General features: G+C 38.6%; 1 protein-coding gene across 2 annotated transcripts in view; it reads right to left on the bottom strand.

Annotated features, from left to right (window-relative positions):
- Nucleotides 1-11,921: 11,921 nt before the first annotated feature.
- The window catches only part of Chrm2 (cholinergic receptor muscarinic 2), a 132,135-nt gene continuing 123,773 nt past the window's right edge, over nt 11,922-20,283 (bottom strand). For both annotated transcript variants that reach the window (XM_069996855.1, XM_069996856.1), the window contains exon 3: nt 11,922-19,087. In XM_069996855.1, the coding sequence (XP_069852956.1) occupies nt 17,650-19,087 (1,438 nt within the window). In that variant the 3' untranslated portion in view covers nt 11,922-17,649. The remainder of the gene's footprint in view (nt 19,088-20,283) is intronic.

Here is a 20,283-nt window from a genome sequence, read left to right as displayed (position 1 = left end):
TCTACTTTTTTTTAATTAAGATTTTTATATAAAAGACAACATAATACACATTTTAAGTTTTCTAGTGTTTAAACTATTAAATACTAGTATTACTATTTTCGTATATTTTCAACTAACAATCAATTGCTGTTTTGAAAATAAAAGTTTAAAGACCAAAAACCAATCATGATTTTTATTATTCATTATTGTTCTGCATAATTTCAGCTCTCACAACCATTTTAATGACTGATTATTTCTTTATTGTTTTAAGTTTTGAATTTTTAATTTATTTTTTCATGCATTTTAAGAATTATTATAAAGGTGATGACATTTTTTACAGCACTATATAATTTATAAGGTTAAAGTTGCCTTTAAATTCAATGACATGACTGAGTTTGTATGCAAATAAAAGAAATTTTTTGGACCAGAAACAAAACACAATTATAAGACTTTGTGTGCTGGTACTGACTATAAGAATCTATAGATGTTAATCTTGCAAATGGTATAGACAGGAACATTCTACACAATTGGAGATCATCATACATGGAGAGTATCCCATCAAAGTGATTTGAGCAAATGGAAGAGTGACATGTACAGTTGCTTGAAATAAGAGATAAAAAATAGCTTAGTTATAGAGTGATTGCCTAGCATTCTCTGCTCTTTCTTTATTAACACATATTCAGTAAGCCTTGCTGGACTTCAGGTTCATGACTATAATAGTCAAATAATACCTGTATGATGCACAGGGCTAGAAATTGTTTTTCTAGACTCAGAGAATAGACAAATGGTATTGTTAAAGATCTTGAACTCCTAAGCTTCAAATGACTAATCAGATCATTTTAAGTTATCCTACAGTTTCCATTAAATCTGTATTTTACAGTTTGAAGATCACAAAAAAATTGACCAGTTTTGAAAAAATCCTAATTTATGAATTAGCATGGATAAGCAGATTTGGCTCCCCCAGAGACCAAACTAAAATGATACAAAATGCTTAGGCAATTCAGAATTTATCAGTGTTGATATAAAATTGCATTTTTCTACTGGATCAATCAGTACGAATTTCTGAAGGCATTTCATCAATTCTGCAATATATGCATGTGTGTTTAACATAGTAACACTTTTTAATTGGGGGAAATAGCTAGGTGAGTGGTTGTCCAAAAACATATTGTTAAAGAGTAATCCCAGGAGATAATCCATGAAAGAAATATTTCCTAAGCAATTTATTTTGTTTTTCCTCTTGGGATTCAAGCTGTATACTAACCCACTCTCAGAAGCCATTAAGTAAAAAACTTGTATTACTTTTAAACTCCTTTCCAATTCATTGTTTTAGTCATCTTTTTTACATAACAAACCAGGGATATGTCTCAAAACCTTAATGCTGAACAGAATATGTTCTATCTTACTAAGCTACAAATGCTTTTTTAAAATTAATTACAGTACATAAAATATAAAACAGCTACTATACAATTCTGTCAAACAAATATTCAAAATTTGTGCCCTCTCAGTCAAATCATGTGAAAAGAGATTGCAAAAGACTTAGTTTAAAATTTGAGCCATTTTCTTTTTTCTTTTGTATGTATTGAGCTTTGAACCTTAGGCCTTACACTCTACCATGGAACTCCTGTTTTGTACTATTTTCCTTTTTCCTCTCCTAACATAATCCTTATGTGATGATCTTCAGAGTGGCTATCAAAGACGGATTGAGTCACTCAGTGTACGGATCTTAACTAATGGCTATGCTAGTCAACATGCCTGAAGACAAGAGACCCATTAGATTCAGAGATAAAATGAGTTGGATAATATGTTCAAGCAAAAATAGTAAATCCACTGTGTTCCTGGAAAAAGTATCAAAAATACGTAATTAATAATATTTTTATTAACCTAATAATGAATTTATCTTGAAAGATAAGGTTACAATCTGCCCAAGAACTTCAAGCAGCTTGAGAACCAAAATTTGTGTCTCCCTATTGATAGTGGATTTCATTTCGGCCTGAACAATACAGTTCTGAATGGTACTGTAGATCTTTAGGACACAGGCTGTAGAGAAGAGTGCTAGGTACGAAGAGATGACAATTTTTACAACTTACCATTCTAAGGGTGGCGGAAAGGAGATCACCACACAGTCCAAGCAGGAGAGAGTTTATTGTGAGAGCCCAACCGCCAGCCTGCACCAGTTGTTGGTGTGGAGAGAGGGAACTCATGTCGGAGAAGATTATGTAGGGAAAGGTGAGGAGGAGGTGTGGCCAAGGATGCGGAAGTGACCTCAGAGCCTGATTCACAGTCAGGTGATTGGCAGTTACAGGTGATTGACAGTTACAGGTGATTCCTGGTTTTGAGCAGGTGATTTCTGCTAAGGCTATGGGCTGTCCTTCAGGAAGAGGAAGTGGGGTGAGGGCTAACAAGCCTAGAGCTTCCTCGGTGGTGATGAACACCCCCAATGTTGAAGATGTTGATTCTCCATACCATTTTCCAACGAAAGAAAACCAGGAGTCCTTGGAGGATAGCTGTGATATTGGAAATATGTGTCTGGAGTTACATATACAACAAAATAATAGTAATAATAGCGTGCTCAGACAAAAGAAACCAAACAAAGCAAAAAACAAAAGTGGGGCAGGAATGTCACCAACTTCAAAGAGCTGCTAATGGCCAGAGCTGAAATCATTTAAGGAACAAAAACAATAATTAACAGTACTGGATGATACCACAATGGATAACATAATTGGTAATTAATATGTACTGATAAAAATAAATGATAAACTAGTAGAGAAGAAGAGTTCAAATCATAGTCAATTACTCTATTGTGGGGAACCTGAGAGTCCATCTTCACTAAGTGATCAAGGCCAAGGTCAGTAGTGGTAATTTCATTCATTGAGAGCACTCCTTACTTTTGTGGTGGTCTTCCTTAAAACTCAAAACTAGCCAGGTGCTGCTGGCTCACTCCTATAATCCTAGCTACTCAGGAGGCTGAGATCTAAGGATCAGGGTTCCACCTGATAATCTTACTCTCCAATTAACTACTAAAAAACTGGAAGTGGCTCTGTGTCTCCAGCAAAAGAGCTAAACGTCACAGCACAGGCCCTAAGGTCAAGCCCCAGAATCCATAAGAAAATAAACAAAACAAAAATATCCAACAGAGAGTAGGAAGTTAAAAAAGACATGATACACGAATGTAGTTTTATTGTGAATTTTATTCTGGGACAGAGAATAAAGACCTGAAGAAATTCAAATCATCTAACTGAACATTTTTAACTGTTGAGAAACCCAAGTGAAGATTAGATGGAAACTCTGTAACAATGTTCTGTTATCCAAAATTCTTTAAAAATAAAAAAATTAGAAGTCTCTAAGAGAGTATTTATTTATTTTATTTTTTTTTTTTTTCAAAGGTGGGGCTTGAACTCTGGGCCTGGGTGCTGTTCCTGATCTCATAAGCTCAGGGCGAGTGCTCTATCACTTAAGTCACAATGCCACTTCTGGTTTATTGGAGATAAGACCATGACCTTCCCTGCCCAGGCTGGCTTTGAATGAGATTCTCAGATCTCAGCCTCCTGAGTAGCTAGGATTACAGGCGTGAGCCACCAGCACCTGCCTTTAATTGGTTCTTAATGTTAGAAATGTCTTTCCTATAAAGCGAGTAATCTTTGTTTTGTCTGGAAATTTTTATTCCTATTCTCATTAAGTGCTGGAAGGAATACATTCCAATAAGAAAATGGATGTTAGCCAGGAGCTGGTGGCTCAACCCTGTAATCCTAACTACTCAGAAGACTGAGATCTGAGGATCGTGATTCAAAGCCAGCCCGGGCAGGAAAGTCCATGAGACTCTGATCTCCAACTAACCACCAGAAAACTGGAAGTCATGCTGTGGTTCAAGTGGTAGAGTGCTACCTTTGAGCTGAAGAGCTGCGGGACAGTGCCCAGGCCCAGATTTCAAGCCCCATGACTGACCAAAAAAAAAAAAAGATAAAGGATGTTTATGGACTTTTTTGCACATGCATGCACGTGTGTGTATGCATGTGTGTATGTGTGCTCATGCGCAGGTGCATGTGTTTATGCACTAGTATAGAGCCTGGGCACCACCCTTAAAATTTTTGCTCAAAGCTAGTGCTCTATCCCTTGAACCATACCTCCACTTTCTGCTTTTGGCTAGTTAATTGGATTGGAGATATGAACATTCTTGCCTGGGCTGATTTTGCCCAGTGCTTCTCAGATCTGAGTCTCCCAACTAGCTAGGGGTAGGGTAAGTGCAGGCACCTAGCTGAAGATGAATGTGTAGGATTTTAGAAAGGATCACAAATACAGTAAGTCTGTCTACAAGGCCTACTGTAGGGATCATAGTCAACTGTTGTAATTTTCAATGTGTATAAAATACCCTAGTTGCCATGAAAACCCACGGGATTTGGGTTTTCAACAGAGCTTAAGGTTCCATTGCTGTGACGTGAAGCCAAAACACCAATGTCATGATCTTCCTAAGTGTTTCTGAGCTGCAGCTAAATTCCATGCTCCAGGCCTGTTGTGTCTAATCTGTCCTGGCCTGTGGGGCTTGGGATTTAACAGAGATTAATATAAAGGAAGGAGATGTACTAATATGTTCTTAAATCTCTGAGAGATCCATTTGATAATTTTCTGGGGGAGGGGAGCCAAACATGGTTGTCTGCTAATAGACTAAGCATTCCTATGTTGCCATTGCCAGATAGATTTGAGGAGCAGCAGATTAGATATAGATTTGTCTTGTAAGTGGAATCAACTTGAATATAAAGAAAAAGGGAAGGGTGGATCAAAGCAGGGTGGAGGTGAGGCAGGAAAATGAGCAACCATACCCACTTTGCCCAAGGCCCTTTTATTAGCCTGATCCAATCAGAATGGCAATCTAAGTCTGGCTACTCTCCCAATTAGTATTCATAGATTGCATTGTTATTGGTAAGTGACTTTCATAGCACATTAGCTACTATGAATACTAATTGAGAATGAAGGAAGAGTGCTAATGTCAAAAAGAATTCACACTTGTTTCTGCCTTTGTCAGCGAACTTCCTAGTGTCCCAGAATGTCAAGGACAATAGAAGAGGGGAACAGAACGGGGAGAGAAAGAAAATAGAGGGAAGAGAGAAATAGTTTGTTGCAATGGGTGTTTGGGTGAATGAAAAACATCAGTGGGCTAGTTTTAGTGGGGCTTTAAGAAAATAATATTAGTATGTTAAGTTATAATATAATCATAATACATTTTCATTGTGATTTATATCATTGTATTTTTTCCTTGGGATTTTATTTTAAATTTTTAATCTTTTTATCTGGGTGAAAACACACATTTCCCACATCTACTTTCTGAAAAAAAATATGAAGAACTCTTGAGATGTAAGAAGGCACTATTTCAGTGATTGTATTTTTCTAGAATTCAAAGGTGAGGAACAAAATAGTATCTTTGTTTCTTGATAAAGGAATAAAGTGAAACAAATATTTAAGCTAATTTAGAATTATAGTACAGTTAGCTTTGATCTTTAAAGAGTATAGTTATTGATATAAGGTATAATTAACTTTTAACTCAAGACAAGTTTACTATCTGGTCTTATATTCCATTATTGATGATGTCTAGACTGCAAGAATCTTGAAATCCAAAATTGTCATTCCTCAATCATATTAGTTGTTACTCTTTGTGTGATAATTTCTCTTTCACCTGCTGTCACCTTTCTTTTTCTTTATGAAGAGGTTTATACCCCAAATTCCTAACCATATAGTTTGGAAAAGGAGATATTTTGGGAGGGATTGTTTAATATTTGGTCAAGATCCTTGGAATTTATTACAGTCTGCTTCTCTTTAAATGAAATATCTTAAATTTTGTTATCTATATATAAAATGGCACTGACGCATATTTTACGTAAGTGCATAATCATATCTATGATTTTCTTAAAAATAAGTGCTTAAAATGTCAGGCTCTTCTTTATTTGAGGCAATCTTTTGAAAAAGACAAATAAAATTCATCTCCAGAGAACATCGAAATCTAACGGAAAATGTTTTGCTTTAAAGACTGGGCTGGGAAGGTGGCTCAGTGGTAGACTGCTTGCCTTGCATGCATGAGGCCCTGGGTTCGATTCCTCAGCAGAAAAAAAGCTAGAAGTGGCACTGTGGCTCAAGTGGTAGAGCGCTAGCCTTGAGCTGAAGAGCTGAGAGACAGCTCCCAGGCCCAGAGTTCAGACCCCATGACTGGCAAAAAAAAAAAAAAAAAAAGATGATACAGACTTAGGCCCCCATTTAAGCTATATGTTTAGAGTATGATTTACAGGGAGAATGAGATGTTTATTAGACTATCTGAACATATGTAAAATGCTGGAGGAATTAATCGTTAATACTTGACACTCTTCTTTTAGAAGTAAACCCCTTCATATTGAAACATAGTATCTTTGAGGAACCAATAAGGCTGTTGAAAATTTGCTTTATTATTAAATCTAAACATAACAGAAATGTTCACATTGAATTGCGTAGTTTTCTTTCAAGCATGTTATGCTTCTAAGTTATTGGAGAATATAACTTTATTATTTTGAATGAAATTGCATTCTTAATTCTTTTATTTCCTATGATATTACTGCTTGCTCAAGGACACTCTACCACTTGAGCTATGCCTCCAGCCTAGTCTTTTGCTGGTTATTTTGAAGATGGAGTATTGTGAGTTTTTCTGCCTAGGCTGGCCTTAAACTTCAATCCTCCAGTTCTCGGCTACCTGGGTAACAAGGACTATATACATGAGCCACTGGTGCCTCGCTTAGATTTCTGTACTCTTTTTTTTTTGGTCAGTCATGGGGTTTGAATTCTGAGCTGTCCTTCAGCTCTTCAGCTCAAGGCTAGCACTCTACCACTTGAGCCACAGCACCACTTCTAGTTTTCTGAGTGGTTCATTGGACATACGAGTCTCACAGACTTTTCCTGCCCCCGCTGGCTTTGACCGCAATCCTCAGATGTCAGCCTTCTGAGTAGCTAGGATTATAGGCATGAGCCACCAGCGCTCAGCTACATACTGTATTCTTTATTCCTAAAGTGATAAAGAGGATTCTGGCATGAATGATGAAACTTACTCTGTGACAGCACTGAAAATGGTGAAAATGTTGGCTGGTTACCAGGGGACCATAGTCTGAGATGACTAGGCCCAAACCCAAGACACTGAAAACAAAACCAAGAAATATGTTCATGGGAGTAGAGACAGAGGGACCTGGGAGAATGGTTCAAGTGGTAGATTGAGTTTTTGTTTGTGTTGGTTCTGGAGTTTGAACTCAGGGCCTCATGCTTGACCAGCTAGCATTTGAGGTATATACCTCCAGGTCAGCATTGTTGCTAGTTACTTTGGAGATAAGCTGCTGAAGACTTTTCTACCCGGTCAGGCCTCAAATTTCTATTCTTAATATCTCAGCAGTTACAGGCATGACCTATAGATGTCCAGCAGGTGAGGCTCTGACAGGGAGTCTAGGAGATGCAAGAGGTAAAATTCAAGAATACCAGAACACTTAAATTTTTCTCATTGCACTAATTTAGCATCTAAATACAATAAGATACTTCTCCAAACTTAGGACAATATATTTTTTGCCCAAACATTCCAAAATATTGAGATTATTGTCCTTGGCTTAGCTTTAGAGAGCAAGTAAGTCTCTTCCTCATGGAGGAGGTGGGGTTGTCTGTTGCCTTGGTAATACAGTGCTCTCATATTCTCAAAATCTAAATGTCACAGAGACTCCATTTGAAAGTGATCCTTTGTTTGTTCAACATTCCCAAAGGGTTGGAACTATGTCATTTAGATCAATGGTAAATATTTTAGGATTGCTTGAATGACATTTCACATTTCCCTTTATCTTACTTTTTGCTATTGATTATTTATATACAGCAGATGCATTCTTTATCTTCTGCTTTGGGAAAATTATTGTATGTTATGTTGATGGGTACATATTTCAAAATAGTCCTACAAATAACCACCATTTTGTTTAAAAAGTCCTTTTTTATGTATTTCTTTAGAGATTGTTTACAGACAATAAAAAATATTTAAGCAAATATTTCAATTCTTTTAAAAAGTGCATTTCTCATAAAAGCCAGAGAAAGGTCTAGCTATCATAGGTAGTGACTGATCTCAGATATGTCTATGAAGACTAAGAAAGTCTAGTTTGAGCACAGTAGTGCGTATCTGCAATCCCTGTCCTGGGGTACACTGAGGTAGAAGGATGATAAACTTGAGGCCAGCCTGGATATGTAGCAAATTCCTGACTTAAAAAAGAAAACCAGGGGAAGTGGCGCTGTAGCTCAAGTGGTAGAGCGCTCGCCTTGAGCTGAAGAGCTGAGGGATAGCGCCCAGGCCCAGAGTTCAAGCCCACGACCGACAAAAAAAAAAAAAAAAAAAAAGAAAACCAGGGCTGGGAAGGTGGCTCAGTGGTAGAGTGCTTGCCTTGCATGCATGAGGCCCTGGGTTTGATTCTTCAGCACCAGATAAGCAGAAAAAGTCGGAAGTGACGCTGTGGCTCAAGTGCTAGAGCACTAGCCTTGAGCTTAAAAGCTGAGGGACAGCCCCCAGGCCCAGAGTTCAGGCCCCACGACCGACCGGACCTCTCTCCCCCGCCAAAAAAGAAGCTGAAAAAAGAAAACCAAAGCAAGAAAACAAACAATAGACAGACAGAAAAGCAGATTCTGTCAGTGATTAGCAGTTTCAATTACTGATTTGTTCCAGTGAGAAAGTCTGGTTAGTGAAATCAATCTTTGTGTGGTCTCTCTGGGTCTACCATGCCTCCATTCTCTGTGTGGCAATGAGAGAAGAACTTTGAAATCTCAAGTCTGGTCATAGACAATTTGTCTTCTGAACCCATTGGTAGGGGGGACTAGGTGGAGCATCATCAATGCAGCCTTGCCTGTCAGCCTTCTGCATAGCACCTTGCAGACATCCAGTCACCTGTTCTTAGCTCCATAGCCTGTGTGACTGAAAGGTTTCTTTGTCCCCCTCTTCTGCCATCTTGGATTTCAAACCACTCATCACAAATTCAGGTTTACCATTTTTACAAAACAATAACTGATGCTACAAATACTTCTTGCTAAGGGACACAGATGAACTGTGATCGACCCCAAACAAATGATAATCAGTGCAATCAATACTGTTATTCTCCTCTTCTTTCCAGATACCAGTTCCTTGGATGATTTTCCTTAGAAAGAGAGGGCAAAAATGACAGATTGACTCTCTCACCCAGTTTTCCTAGGTGCATACAGATAGCAGGCAGGTCATAAGCACAGACTGCCTGATGCCTGCAGAACAATCTAAGTCTGGCTGTAAATATTTCATCCTAGGCCCAACTGAAGAGCCCTCCACTTTCCTGACCTAGTAGCTTTTCATGAACTTCTGTCTCCTTGCTAACCCATCTTCTTATACAAACATCCATACCTGCAGGAAGGTCTGTGTCCCTTGCTGGCAAAAAACAGTCCTAGCCTGTTGAAATCGAGTCTGGCCTGTTCTTTCCTTTCTCCTTCATTTTTCCCAACAAAAGGATTATGTTAACATAGTACACGTAGATGGACTTCCTGGAATCCAAAAGCAGGTTGGAGAAGATCGTCAGAATACACCTAGAGCACACACCACATGTCTGCTGCCTCCTACCCAGAGGTCAGAGGTCAGGACCCTGGTTTAATAGTCCCTTTCTTATTGGGCTTCCTGCAACAGGCCACCTTCTCACCTGACCAGATTTCCCTCTGCTGCTCCTTCAACTGTCTGTCTTGTCAATGTCTACATTGCTCCATCAACAGTACTAATGCATCCCTTCAGTCTGACATTTTCCTTGCAAATCTGATTTTACTTTGAATTTTAAAAAATGTTTCTGACTCTTGAGGCAGTTCTTATAAGAAATATGATTATAGCTCTTGGGAATGAAGAAGGAAAATTGAAAACTAATTTTTGGTACAGAAAACTTTAGCTTTTATATTCAATGATTTGATTTTAAAACTTCAGGTAGATGCATTGAAATTGGTCCTTGAATATTTCTAAAGATGAACTTGGTTACCTCTTCTCTCTACCCACCACAGACACAAAACAGAGGGAAAGAATTTAATTTGTGCAAGTTGGATTCCAGTTAAACAAAATCTATGATAGATCTTTATGATTCTGAAGTTATTTTGGGAAGCAGAGGTAGCAGTTCATTATAGGAATAGACTATATTGAAGTAAATAGACAAATAAAATCAGTGGATCCATCAAACCAACCTCTTGGGAGATATGACTTCAAGCATCCGGCACTGATATGACCCAAGTAGTATTTATTTACTTTGTGACAATATCCAGACATCCTTTATTATCTGAGAATAGCTCCTAAATGATTTGAATTACAAATTCAAATTTAATAGGTTTAGAGAATTCAAAATCTTGTACCATAAGCACATATGAACTCTTAAACTTTGATCCTCTGATTAAAAAAAACAAAACCCTAAGTATACTCTTTTAAATATGAAAGAGAAATTCACTTCCTCATGTGCAGAAGATCAAAGTGGCATAGGCCAAGTCATTTAACATCTTACAGCCAAGTTTTTCATCTATAAAATGAAAAACATAGTACCTACTTCAGAGGACCAGGGTAAGGATTAGCTTAGGTCAAATAGCTAAAGTTCACTACACACACTAACCATCACTTTATACTGGATTATTGTGTACCCTTAACAATGGTTTCTATTGTCTTATGTGAGGTTACTAGGAAAGATCCCATTTCATGGTTACCATGAGTATCTGACCATCCTGAGAGAAATTACAAGAAGATTAATAACTGTTAAGAAACTTAGGAGGGTGGTTTGAAAGCTGGGGAACAAAAAAAATTTCAACCTTGAAACTTTAAACTTACTAACAATGATACTGTTGAACAGTTTATAGAGAAGTATAAGTGTTTATAGTAGTGTAAATACACAGGAATATAGGTGTGTGAGTCTGTGTGTGTGTGTGTGTGTGTGTGTGTGTGTGTGTGTGTACATATCCCAGAGGACTTAGCCCAGCAAACAAGCTCATGTAGCTTCACAGATGCTTTCTGCTTGTAACCAACTCCTTTTAGAGTTCCATCCTGGCTTTCTCACCTACCAACTGTGGCCTAAGGCAATGATTTACTCCCATTGAGCCTCTGCTCAACTCTGTGATTAGTCAGATGTAAGAGAAACCCAGAATGTAAAATGAGCTCCACCAGGGTAAATTATCAATAGGTGTATTATTATACTATGTACAATTATTCAAGGAGATGTTACCTAAAGTTTAAGATTCAGTTCATATTTCAAAGAAAAAGATAATTACATGTTGATGTTTAAATGATTTGTTCTGAGAATGTGGTTGTGAGTGTCCAGAAGTCTCATTTGTCTCAGTGAAACACAGACTGGGTTTATAAGACCCTGAAGTCTCTGTCAGGAGCAGTCTGAAAAGCTCTGGAAGCTTGTGTGTATTCCAGTCTCTTCCTGTAATAAGTGTACAATGTCACAGCCTACATTGGATGACCCTCTTCGTCAGGCTGTCTGCTAGGAACTTTCCAATCCCTAGGTGGTAACTTCTAATCCTCAAATTATTGCTCGTAGGAACACATATAATTTATAGCTGAACTCTCTGCAGGACATTGCCTCTAGGATCCCCTTTGGGTACTTAAATTTGCTGATGCGTAAGCCTCTTATGTAAGATGGCTTAGTTTTTTTTCATATAATCTATGCACATCCTTGTGAATAAAGCATATAGATTACTTATAATACCCAATGCAATATAAATACTATGTAAATAATTACTATGTATTACTCAGGAGGAAAATAAGAAAAAGAAAAAAATCTATGACCTCTACAGACATAACTTTTTGAATTTTTAAAGATTTTTATTAGCATACATTTGTTGTACGGGGGTACATTGTGACATTTTTATACATACATTCAATGTACCCCATCAACCTCTCTCCCTCTGTGATTCTTACTTATATAAAAATACCTTTTCAATTAAAAAAAATCTTCAGATGATTGAATGTGTGGATACAGTAGAACAATATAAAGGGGGGCAACTATATATAAATCTGGTGATATTTTCTAAATGTCTACATATAAAAATTAAGGCCAAGTGTGGTGACATACGACTGTATTTATTTCTAGCTGATGAGGAATCAGAGAGCAGAAATATTGTGGTCAATCCAAGCAAAAAACTAATGAGCCTTCCCCGTCTCAACAAATAAGCCAGGCACTGCAGTAACTAACGGTGGCTCTAGCTATATAGAAGGCCAAGAATCAGTGTTTCATGCCAGCCCTGGACAAAAAGAACTAGACCCTATCTGAAAAATAAGTACAGCAAAGTGTTGGAAGGCATGGCTCAAGTAGTATAGAACTTGCTTAACAAGCCTGAGGCTCTGAGCTACACACTACCCAAATAAATACAAAAGGAAGCAAGCAAAAACAGCAACAAACAAAAAAAATAACAAATGACTTTCTCAAGTGCAGCTAACTAGATGGAAAGCACGGTGTTAGCAAATGCCAGAAAAGTGGTCTCACAGAAACGCAGCATGTATCTTTCTACCTTATTTTAGAAATGGTGTCTATCAGGTTTTTTGTTTGTTTGTTTTGCCCAGGCTGGCTTTGAATCTGAATCCTCCAGTTCTCAGCCTCCTGAGTACCTAGAATTATAGGTGTAAGCCATCACAGCCAGCCTAAAGCTTGGGCTTGATGACTCCAAGTGTGTTAGTTTTACCAAAAACATGAATGTGTGACTTTGCCTGAGCTAATCCTTTCTTAGGATGGAAGCTGGCGCTGGCTCGTTGGGGAGGATGTGGTCACCTTGTATATATCTGAGAACACTGCATGTTAGTTTGTATGGGTCTTGGCTTTCTTTCCCTTGTTTGGAAAAAGAAAAGGAACATCAAAGTCCTGCGCTGAAGTCAGTTCACTGGGCAAAGCACATAAATCACGAAAGTGTTTCTTCCACAGGTAGCCCTCCAATGATTGCTTTACAAACCCACCCAATTCTGGACTCCCTCCATCCAACGTTTAGACATTGCAGAAATGTGGACCACAGGATAGAAAATAGTCTGGAGCCATCTTTCAAATGTTCAGTGCTGACATACTTTCAAGTGCCAACAAGGGTCACCTACCTTATACCAGTTTAGAGCAACAAATACTTTCTAGGGGCGATAGAAAATGTGCTGGGGGAATGTGAATGATAGTTGAGCCATCAACAGAGGAAGGAAGAGGATTGCTCTGGAGGAACAAAATGTAGCACACTTAGAAACAAGCTCTCTAGTTTGTGGTGTTGCAGGAGGTTGGGGGAGAGTTGTGATTGTTGTACTTCATTGAAAAGTTCTGGCACGTGATATATGGGACAGTCTATTGGATCCAAATGGAAAGGATGCCTTATGAAATATCATGCCTATAACGTTTTATCTCATTTGTCAGAGAAAAATAAAGCAAGAATCCAAACCTCTGAAGGTCATCCTTTACTCCCAGTGTGATTATTTTTTACTTCACTAAAATCAGTTAATTTGGAAGCGAGTCAGACCGTGTGAGAACAGGATGGCTGTAGCCTCATCAGACAGTGAGACAGGAGATCAACACAGCTGTGGAAGCGGCTCCAGCTGGGCAGATTCTCATCACAGGAGAAGAAATCATGATCATCACGAGGGGAGGATACCAACGAGATACAATAATTGGCTCCTACAAGAGCTACATAAAATCGGTGCCAGGTCCCTAAGATTATAAAGCAGTTGAGTATCAACATGGATGGGATTTGGGCTATTCTTAAATCTCTTCCTGTAAATGCAAATATTACTTTCTTTGAAAATGGGACACATAAAGTCTCATTACTCCCAAGCAACAGATACCACATCGCATGATGAGATTTTTTTGTGTGTATAATATATTTATTTGCATACAGAAATATGTATTTCTATTGTACATTTTATTATTTTATTTATAGAATATATATGTATATATATATGTAGGAAGCATACAGCATATTCCTGAAAGATACATTAAATATGCACACAGTTCATGCTACAGCGCGCACCCTTTTGAGAGAAGCGTATTGAAGAGGCATGGTACTGTATATACATGCTGAAAATACACATTGCACAAGTTCATCCAGCTGTGGGTGCTTTCCTAATCTATTTGTAACACTAGTGCTATGGTTGTTGAAAAGAATATTATCAAATTGAAGAGGGGAGACAGCTAGCGATGAGCTAAAAGTAAAAAAGTAAAAGCAGGTGGCATTGCACTGTGAAATTTAACACTGTATTTGCCATCATTTCAACCTCTCACATTGCCTAATATCATATCTTCAGGATTGAAAAACCAGTGAATGAATAAAGAGCAGGAGGAGGGGGACCTGTAACTTCTACCTGTCAAATCAGACAACGTATCCCTTGAAGCTTTTTATATTGGAGACTTTTCCTAATACTTGTTTCTGGCATTAGATGAAAGATGAACCAATAAAAAGGTTATCATTTTGTTTTTTTTTTCCCAAGTAATGAATGGCCGTGTTCATATTCTCAATCCTTTCTCTGATAAGACCACTCTGGTAAATTTACATTATTGCTATGTGGAGAGAAGAAATTAAGATTGGTACATATTGGCATGCTTAGTGAAAGCAAAGGAGATGAATCATATCATTTCTTAACAGGCTCTTCATTATTTTGGAAAGGAAAAGTAGCATTTTCTGATAGAAATTGATCATACCAACTGCAACCATTTGGATGGGCAAATGTTACCATCTCTTCATTAAGATACTGATATCAGTGGGCTGTTTGCATGGTCTGGTGATTTTTAATATCTTGCTGTGGACCTAACAGGTGAATTACAGATCAATCAGCATCAATGGAGGAATGTTTCTAGCACATAATTGGTGAGTATTATGTTGTTGTTTTTTTCCCCTAGCAGTTGTGAAATCTCCACTGATATTCTAAAAATGATGAGGGATTATTTTCCCACTTACAAGAAGAAAACTCTACACTTTCTTCAGTATAAATAAGAGTTTGTCAGCCTTGGTATTACTGACATTATTTGTTAGCAACAATTTTTTTGTTTGGCAGGAGTAGGGAACCAGTCCTATGCACGCGAGCCTCTGTAGTTGCATTCATGATCCCCGCAACCCACAAGATGCAAGTGTCTTCTCTTCAATCATCCATCAAAGATGGCTTCAATATATCACTAGATGTCCCTTGAGGGAAAATGTCCTCCAGCTGGGAGTCACAGGAATGCAAATCCAGCCACGCTCAATGTCAATCTTTCAATATATTCTCCATATTTCTCCAATTGGCTGCAGGGTCCCTTCCATTTTTTCTAATTCTGGTTGGGAAGGTGTTCATGGGATGTCAGCCTCTCTTTCATTCTTGTCTTGAGTGTGGCAGTTTCTCTTTCAATAAAGTTGTGGTGGCTATATGTGAAAGATACCAGAAGGAAGAAAGGAAAAGATACAATGGCAACGGAGAGAAAGTAGCAATTTCATTCATGGTGGGTTGGTGTTAGAGCAAATACAAAAAGATCCTGAATCCCCAAGGGACTCATCCCAACCTAAGCTAAGTCTACAGCACAATAATGCAAATACATGAAAAAGTGAAGCAGTTGGCCAACGGATTATTTTCTTTGGAAGAAACTAAAAAGCTCCATGGCTCCATGATTAATTTTTAAAAAAAGAAACACTATAAAACTAAATGTGGATCTAAAATGTAGTTATAATCTAGCAATTTCAGAAAAAAATCAGTATGATTTGATGTTATAATTTATATATGTAAGATTTTGTGAAAACAATGGAATTTATTGAAAAAAGAAGCCAGGAAAGATATATTCAGTACATAGGTTGTTGATAATTGGACTCTTATAGCTACATTGTTATTTCCTTTGTGCTTATCAAAAAAGAACAAACCAAAAAAATCAAAATTCCCAAATTGCTTTTGTTATTTTGTCATACAAAACAATCTAATTAAAGTTGGAGGCTTCTGATAATGGACAAATTCATCAGGTCACATACATCAATATTACTGGGCAAGCTATCATAAAACCCATATATCTAAAATGCAGAATATGACATTCAAAAGGACATTTTTAAGTTTAATTTCTATCAATGGGACTTTCTTTAGATAATATCAAATAGTGGAAGAAAAAAATTATGAGAGGTAAAAACAAATACTTAAAATACAACTCTATGTTTATTTCAATCAAATAGATGTCCCTAACATAGATAAAATAAGATATAATATGAACATGTAGATAATTATTTCTAAGGAGAAATCTTAATGGTTGAATTAGGTGGTCAGAAATGATGTGAAAATGGCCACCTCCTATGTTCTGTCAGATTTAGTGAGCTTCTTTTGCTTCTGTTTGGTTTATCTTCTACATTTTGGTCAGAAAAATTACTAAAATTCTAGAGATCAGAGGATTTAAAAGTTGAATTATCTTAGAAAGAATGGTCGCTATGAGGAATATGGAATTTGTATATTCAGGAGATGCTCCAGCATGTAGCAGGATGGTTATTGACAACCTCACAGGAATATAATTTGCATATCATCTGCCAGCAGGCATTGACTACATTTGATTCTCTTGGGCCTGGCCCAGTACCTGAATCTTACTTAGGATTGTAAACAAATAAAGCTATATCCTTTTCCTGCTGACAAAGTCAAGCGTTCCTGTCCAACTTAACATCTCATACATGGAACAGGAAGATTCAGAGTTAAAGAGAATATCTTTAAGTTTTCCCATTTTCTCACTTCCAAATCCATCCACACTTACTCTAACTGGACTGTTGATAAAACCTTAGTTTGAGAATGACTTTGGTTTCTCAACCAAGTTAGGTAGACTCTTAGAATAGTTACCTATTAGAATTTTGTTAGAATAAAAGGCTAGTTAGAAGAAAACCAGCTTTGTAAAAACATACCCCAAAAGGATAAGTGAATTAAGTCCTTATATGATTTTTATACCCTAAAGAATGCCATGACACAGTGGGGAACAATGAAGTGTCCATTTTCATGTCTGTGTCTAGTTGGATTTAGTCTAAACCTGGCAGGTATCACTTGTGCACAAAACAGGGAAGTATAAAATCTAATGTCAGCACTAGGGGGAAAAAAATCCAACAGTAGTGACATGACCTAGTTGGGGGTTTTGTCTGTTTGCTAGCTTTTTGTGTTGAGAAAAGGAAAAGCTGAAGAGAGAGAGAGAAAAAAAAACAACACCAAAATAGGTAGAGTAGAAGATGTTCTAACTAACATTCTGGGGACAATCTCTGCCTCTTCTTTGACTTATTTCTTCATTGTACAGTATGTATTTCTTTATGTCAAGTCTCATTGTTAGCAGGTTACCATGTCGTTTCATCCTCATATGGGCACATGAGCACAATAAAAAAAGAAAAAAGAAAAAGAAAAGGGACGAGGTTATTCTTCTTGTGCAAAAACTGATAAGATTCTAGATTCAGAAGCCCTTCTTCGTTGGAGTGCTTGATGGTATAGATTGTTCCTTAATATCCCACAATTCTGACACGTCTCTCCCAGTGTCTTACTGCTTCCAAACTAACAGGGTTTTGGTAAGGTGCAAGTTCTCTTCGAACAGGAGCCTGGGTAACCATCCCTTCCTCACGGCTGAGCGCCTCCACCCAAAGAGCACAACGTTCAACAGCAGGACTTTAACAACCAGGAGCTCTTTGATCCATGTAATCCTTCCCAAGCTCTCCCCTTTCGTTCTGGTCAGAGATGCTTTACCTGGTAGCGCCTATGTTCTTGTAGTGACACATGAGCAGGTGTTTAAAGGTCTTCTTGAAGGTGGCATTACACAGTGCATAGCAGGCAGGGTTGATGGTGCTGTTGATGTAGCAGAGCCAGTAGCCAATGGTCCACACCGTGTTGGGGATGCAGGGTGCACAGAAGGTATTGATGAGCACCATGACATTGTAGGGGGCCCAGGTGATAATGAACGCCAACAGAATAGCCAAGATCGTCCTGGTCACTTTCTTCTCGCGGGAAGGAGGAGGCTTCTTTTTGGCTGGCTGTTTGGTCATCTTCACAATCTTACGGGCTACCATGTTCTGTTTCTCCTCTCCATTCGGACCCGCGGATCCGACGAGTTCCACAGTAGCATTGGTCGGCGCGCACGAGTCACCTTTTTGGGTCTTGGTGACAATTTTGATGCACGTTTGCTTGGAGTTCTCCTCTTTGGAATGGCCCAGGGAAGTGGAAACTGTGTTTTCGTCCTGGGTGACCTCCTCATCTCTCAGGTTGGAGGCGACGGCGCTGACGGAGGTGGAGTCATTCGAGCTCTCTTTCTCCTCGCCCTGGACGCAGTTGGCGGTCCCGGGGTCCCTCTGAGACTTGCCGTTCTGGATCTTGTCATGCTCCAGGCCACCATCGCCGCCGGCCGGGTTGTGGTTGTTGGGCTTCATGATCCTTCCCTGCACGAGGCTCGGTGACACTGGGTCCTGGTTGGCCACGGGCTCCTTCTTCTCCTTCTTGATCCTGCTCTTGCTGGCTCGGGATATATGCCAGTAGAGCACGCTCATGATGATCACGGGGAGATAGAAGGCCGCGATGGCGGTGCCGAAGGTGACGGCAGCATTGGAGAAGAACTGAATGTAGCATTCCCCATCTTCCACAGTTCTCACCCCTACAATGAACTGCCAGAAGAGGATGGCCGGAGCCCAGAGGATGAAAGAGAGGACCCAGGCAGCCGCGATCATCATCCCTGCCATTTTCGTGGTCCGCTTAACGGGGTAGGTCAGGGGTTTGGTGACACAGAAGTACCTGTCGAAGCTGATGATGAGCAGGTTCATCACCGAGGCGTTGCTGACCACATAGTCCAAGGCTAGCCACAGGTCACACACCACAGGTCCCAGAGGCCAGTAGCCGATCACAGTGTAGAGGGTGTACAAGTTCATGGAGAAAACCCCGATGATGAGGTCCGCACAGGCCAGGCTGAACAAGAAGTAGTTGTTGACCGTCTGGAGGTGGCGGTTGACTTTAATGGAAACCATGACCAGGATGTTCCCGATGATGGTCACCAAACTGAGGGACCCAGCCACGAGGACAATAAAGACCACTTCAAATGTCTTATAAGGACTGGCAAGAGCCAAGCCATTATTAGAGGAGTTTGTTGAGTTATTCATTTTGTGTTCAACCAAGTGGCCAAATAAGCATTTAAACCTGCAGGGAAATAGAAAAACATCAATGAATATGCTAGAAGCATATTGTCTTTTAACACTCTCACATGCCTTCTTCGTATTGAATGGTGATTTTCTCCCCAAATATTTCTCCTCCTATTTACTATGGCTACCTAAAAGAGAAATGAAACAACTTTAAACGAGGATTCGAAAAAGCTTCCCAACCTGGAAGTTTTAATATTATGGTGAATGATTCCTTATATAGATACGAGTGACTGACTGTCAGTCTGTCTGTGTCACTGATGAGCAAAGTAAAATTTCTTGCCAAAACTTTCCAACATCTCCCGAGGCTTGTGGGTTGGACATAAAAATTAATAAACCAGTGGGAAGAAAAAGTTATAGAAGAAAGCATAAAACAGTATATATTTTTATATACTTTTCTTTTTGATAGTTATAAGCCTTTCTCATAGTAACATTAATGAGGGAGATAATAAAACAATATAACAATATTTTATTGGCCAATGCACTTACCCAAAGAGAAGTATGTTCTCTGACCTCTGCTTTGCACTTCTCATCATTTCCACCTAATATTAGCCCTAGACTTTCCAATATTCCATATCGTGCAAGAGAATCATTGGCTATTAATTTACATTGACAATACTGTGCTAATTGTCCAAATGTTTCTTTTTTCACATTACTTTTATATGTAGTATTTCTGCCAATCCTTTTTCTTTGATGAAGAAGTAACAGAAATATATGTTCACATACAAGTTCATTAATAGTAATTAAAACATTCAACAGGGGCTGGGAAGGTGGCTCAGGGGTAGAGCGCTTGCCTTGCATGCATGAGGCCCTGGGTTCGATTCCTCAGCACCACATACGCAAAAAGAAAAAAAAAAGCTGGAAGTGGCACTATGGCTCAAGTGGTAGAGCATTAGCCTTGAGCTGAAGAGTTGAGGGACAGTGACCAGGCCCAGAGTTCAGGCCCCACGACCGGACCCCCCCAAAAATAAATAAATAAAACATTCAACAATTCAAGCTTTCATGTTGTCTTCTCCCAATTAGACATTGTGATATGATACAGTCTAAGAAGTAAGATTAAGACAAAGTTTCTACTTATGAGAGGCAAAAACTCTGGTGGAAGACAGAGGTTAATAAAGAACCATCATGAAACCCACACACATATTCTGATGACTAATTTCACTGGTCTTAAGTAAACCTGTCATTATCATATTTCAA

The sequence above is a fragment of the Dipodomys merriami genome, unplaced genomic scaffold (genome assembly GCF_024711535.1).
Source record: "Dipodomys merriami isolate MVZ:Mamm:240054 unplaced genomic scaffold, mDipMer1.0.p SCAF_5, whole genome shotgun sequence".
NCBI lineage: Eukaryota > Metazoa > Chordata > Mammalia > Rodentia > Heteromyidae > Dipodomys > Dipodomys merriami.
The sequence above is the reverse complement of the archived record's forward strand: the minus strand, read 5'-3'. Positions and strand labels throughout refer to the sequence as shown.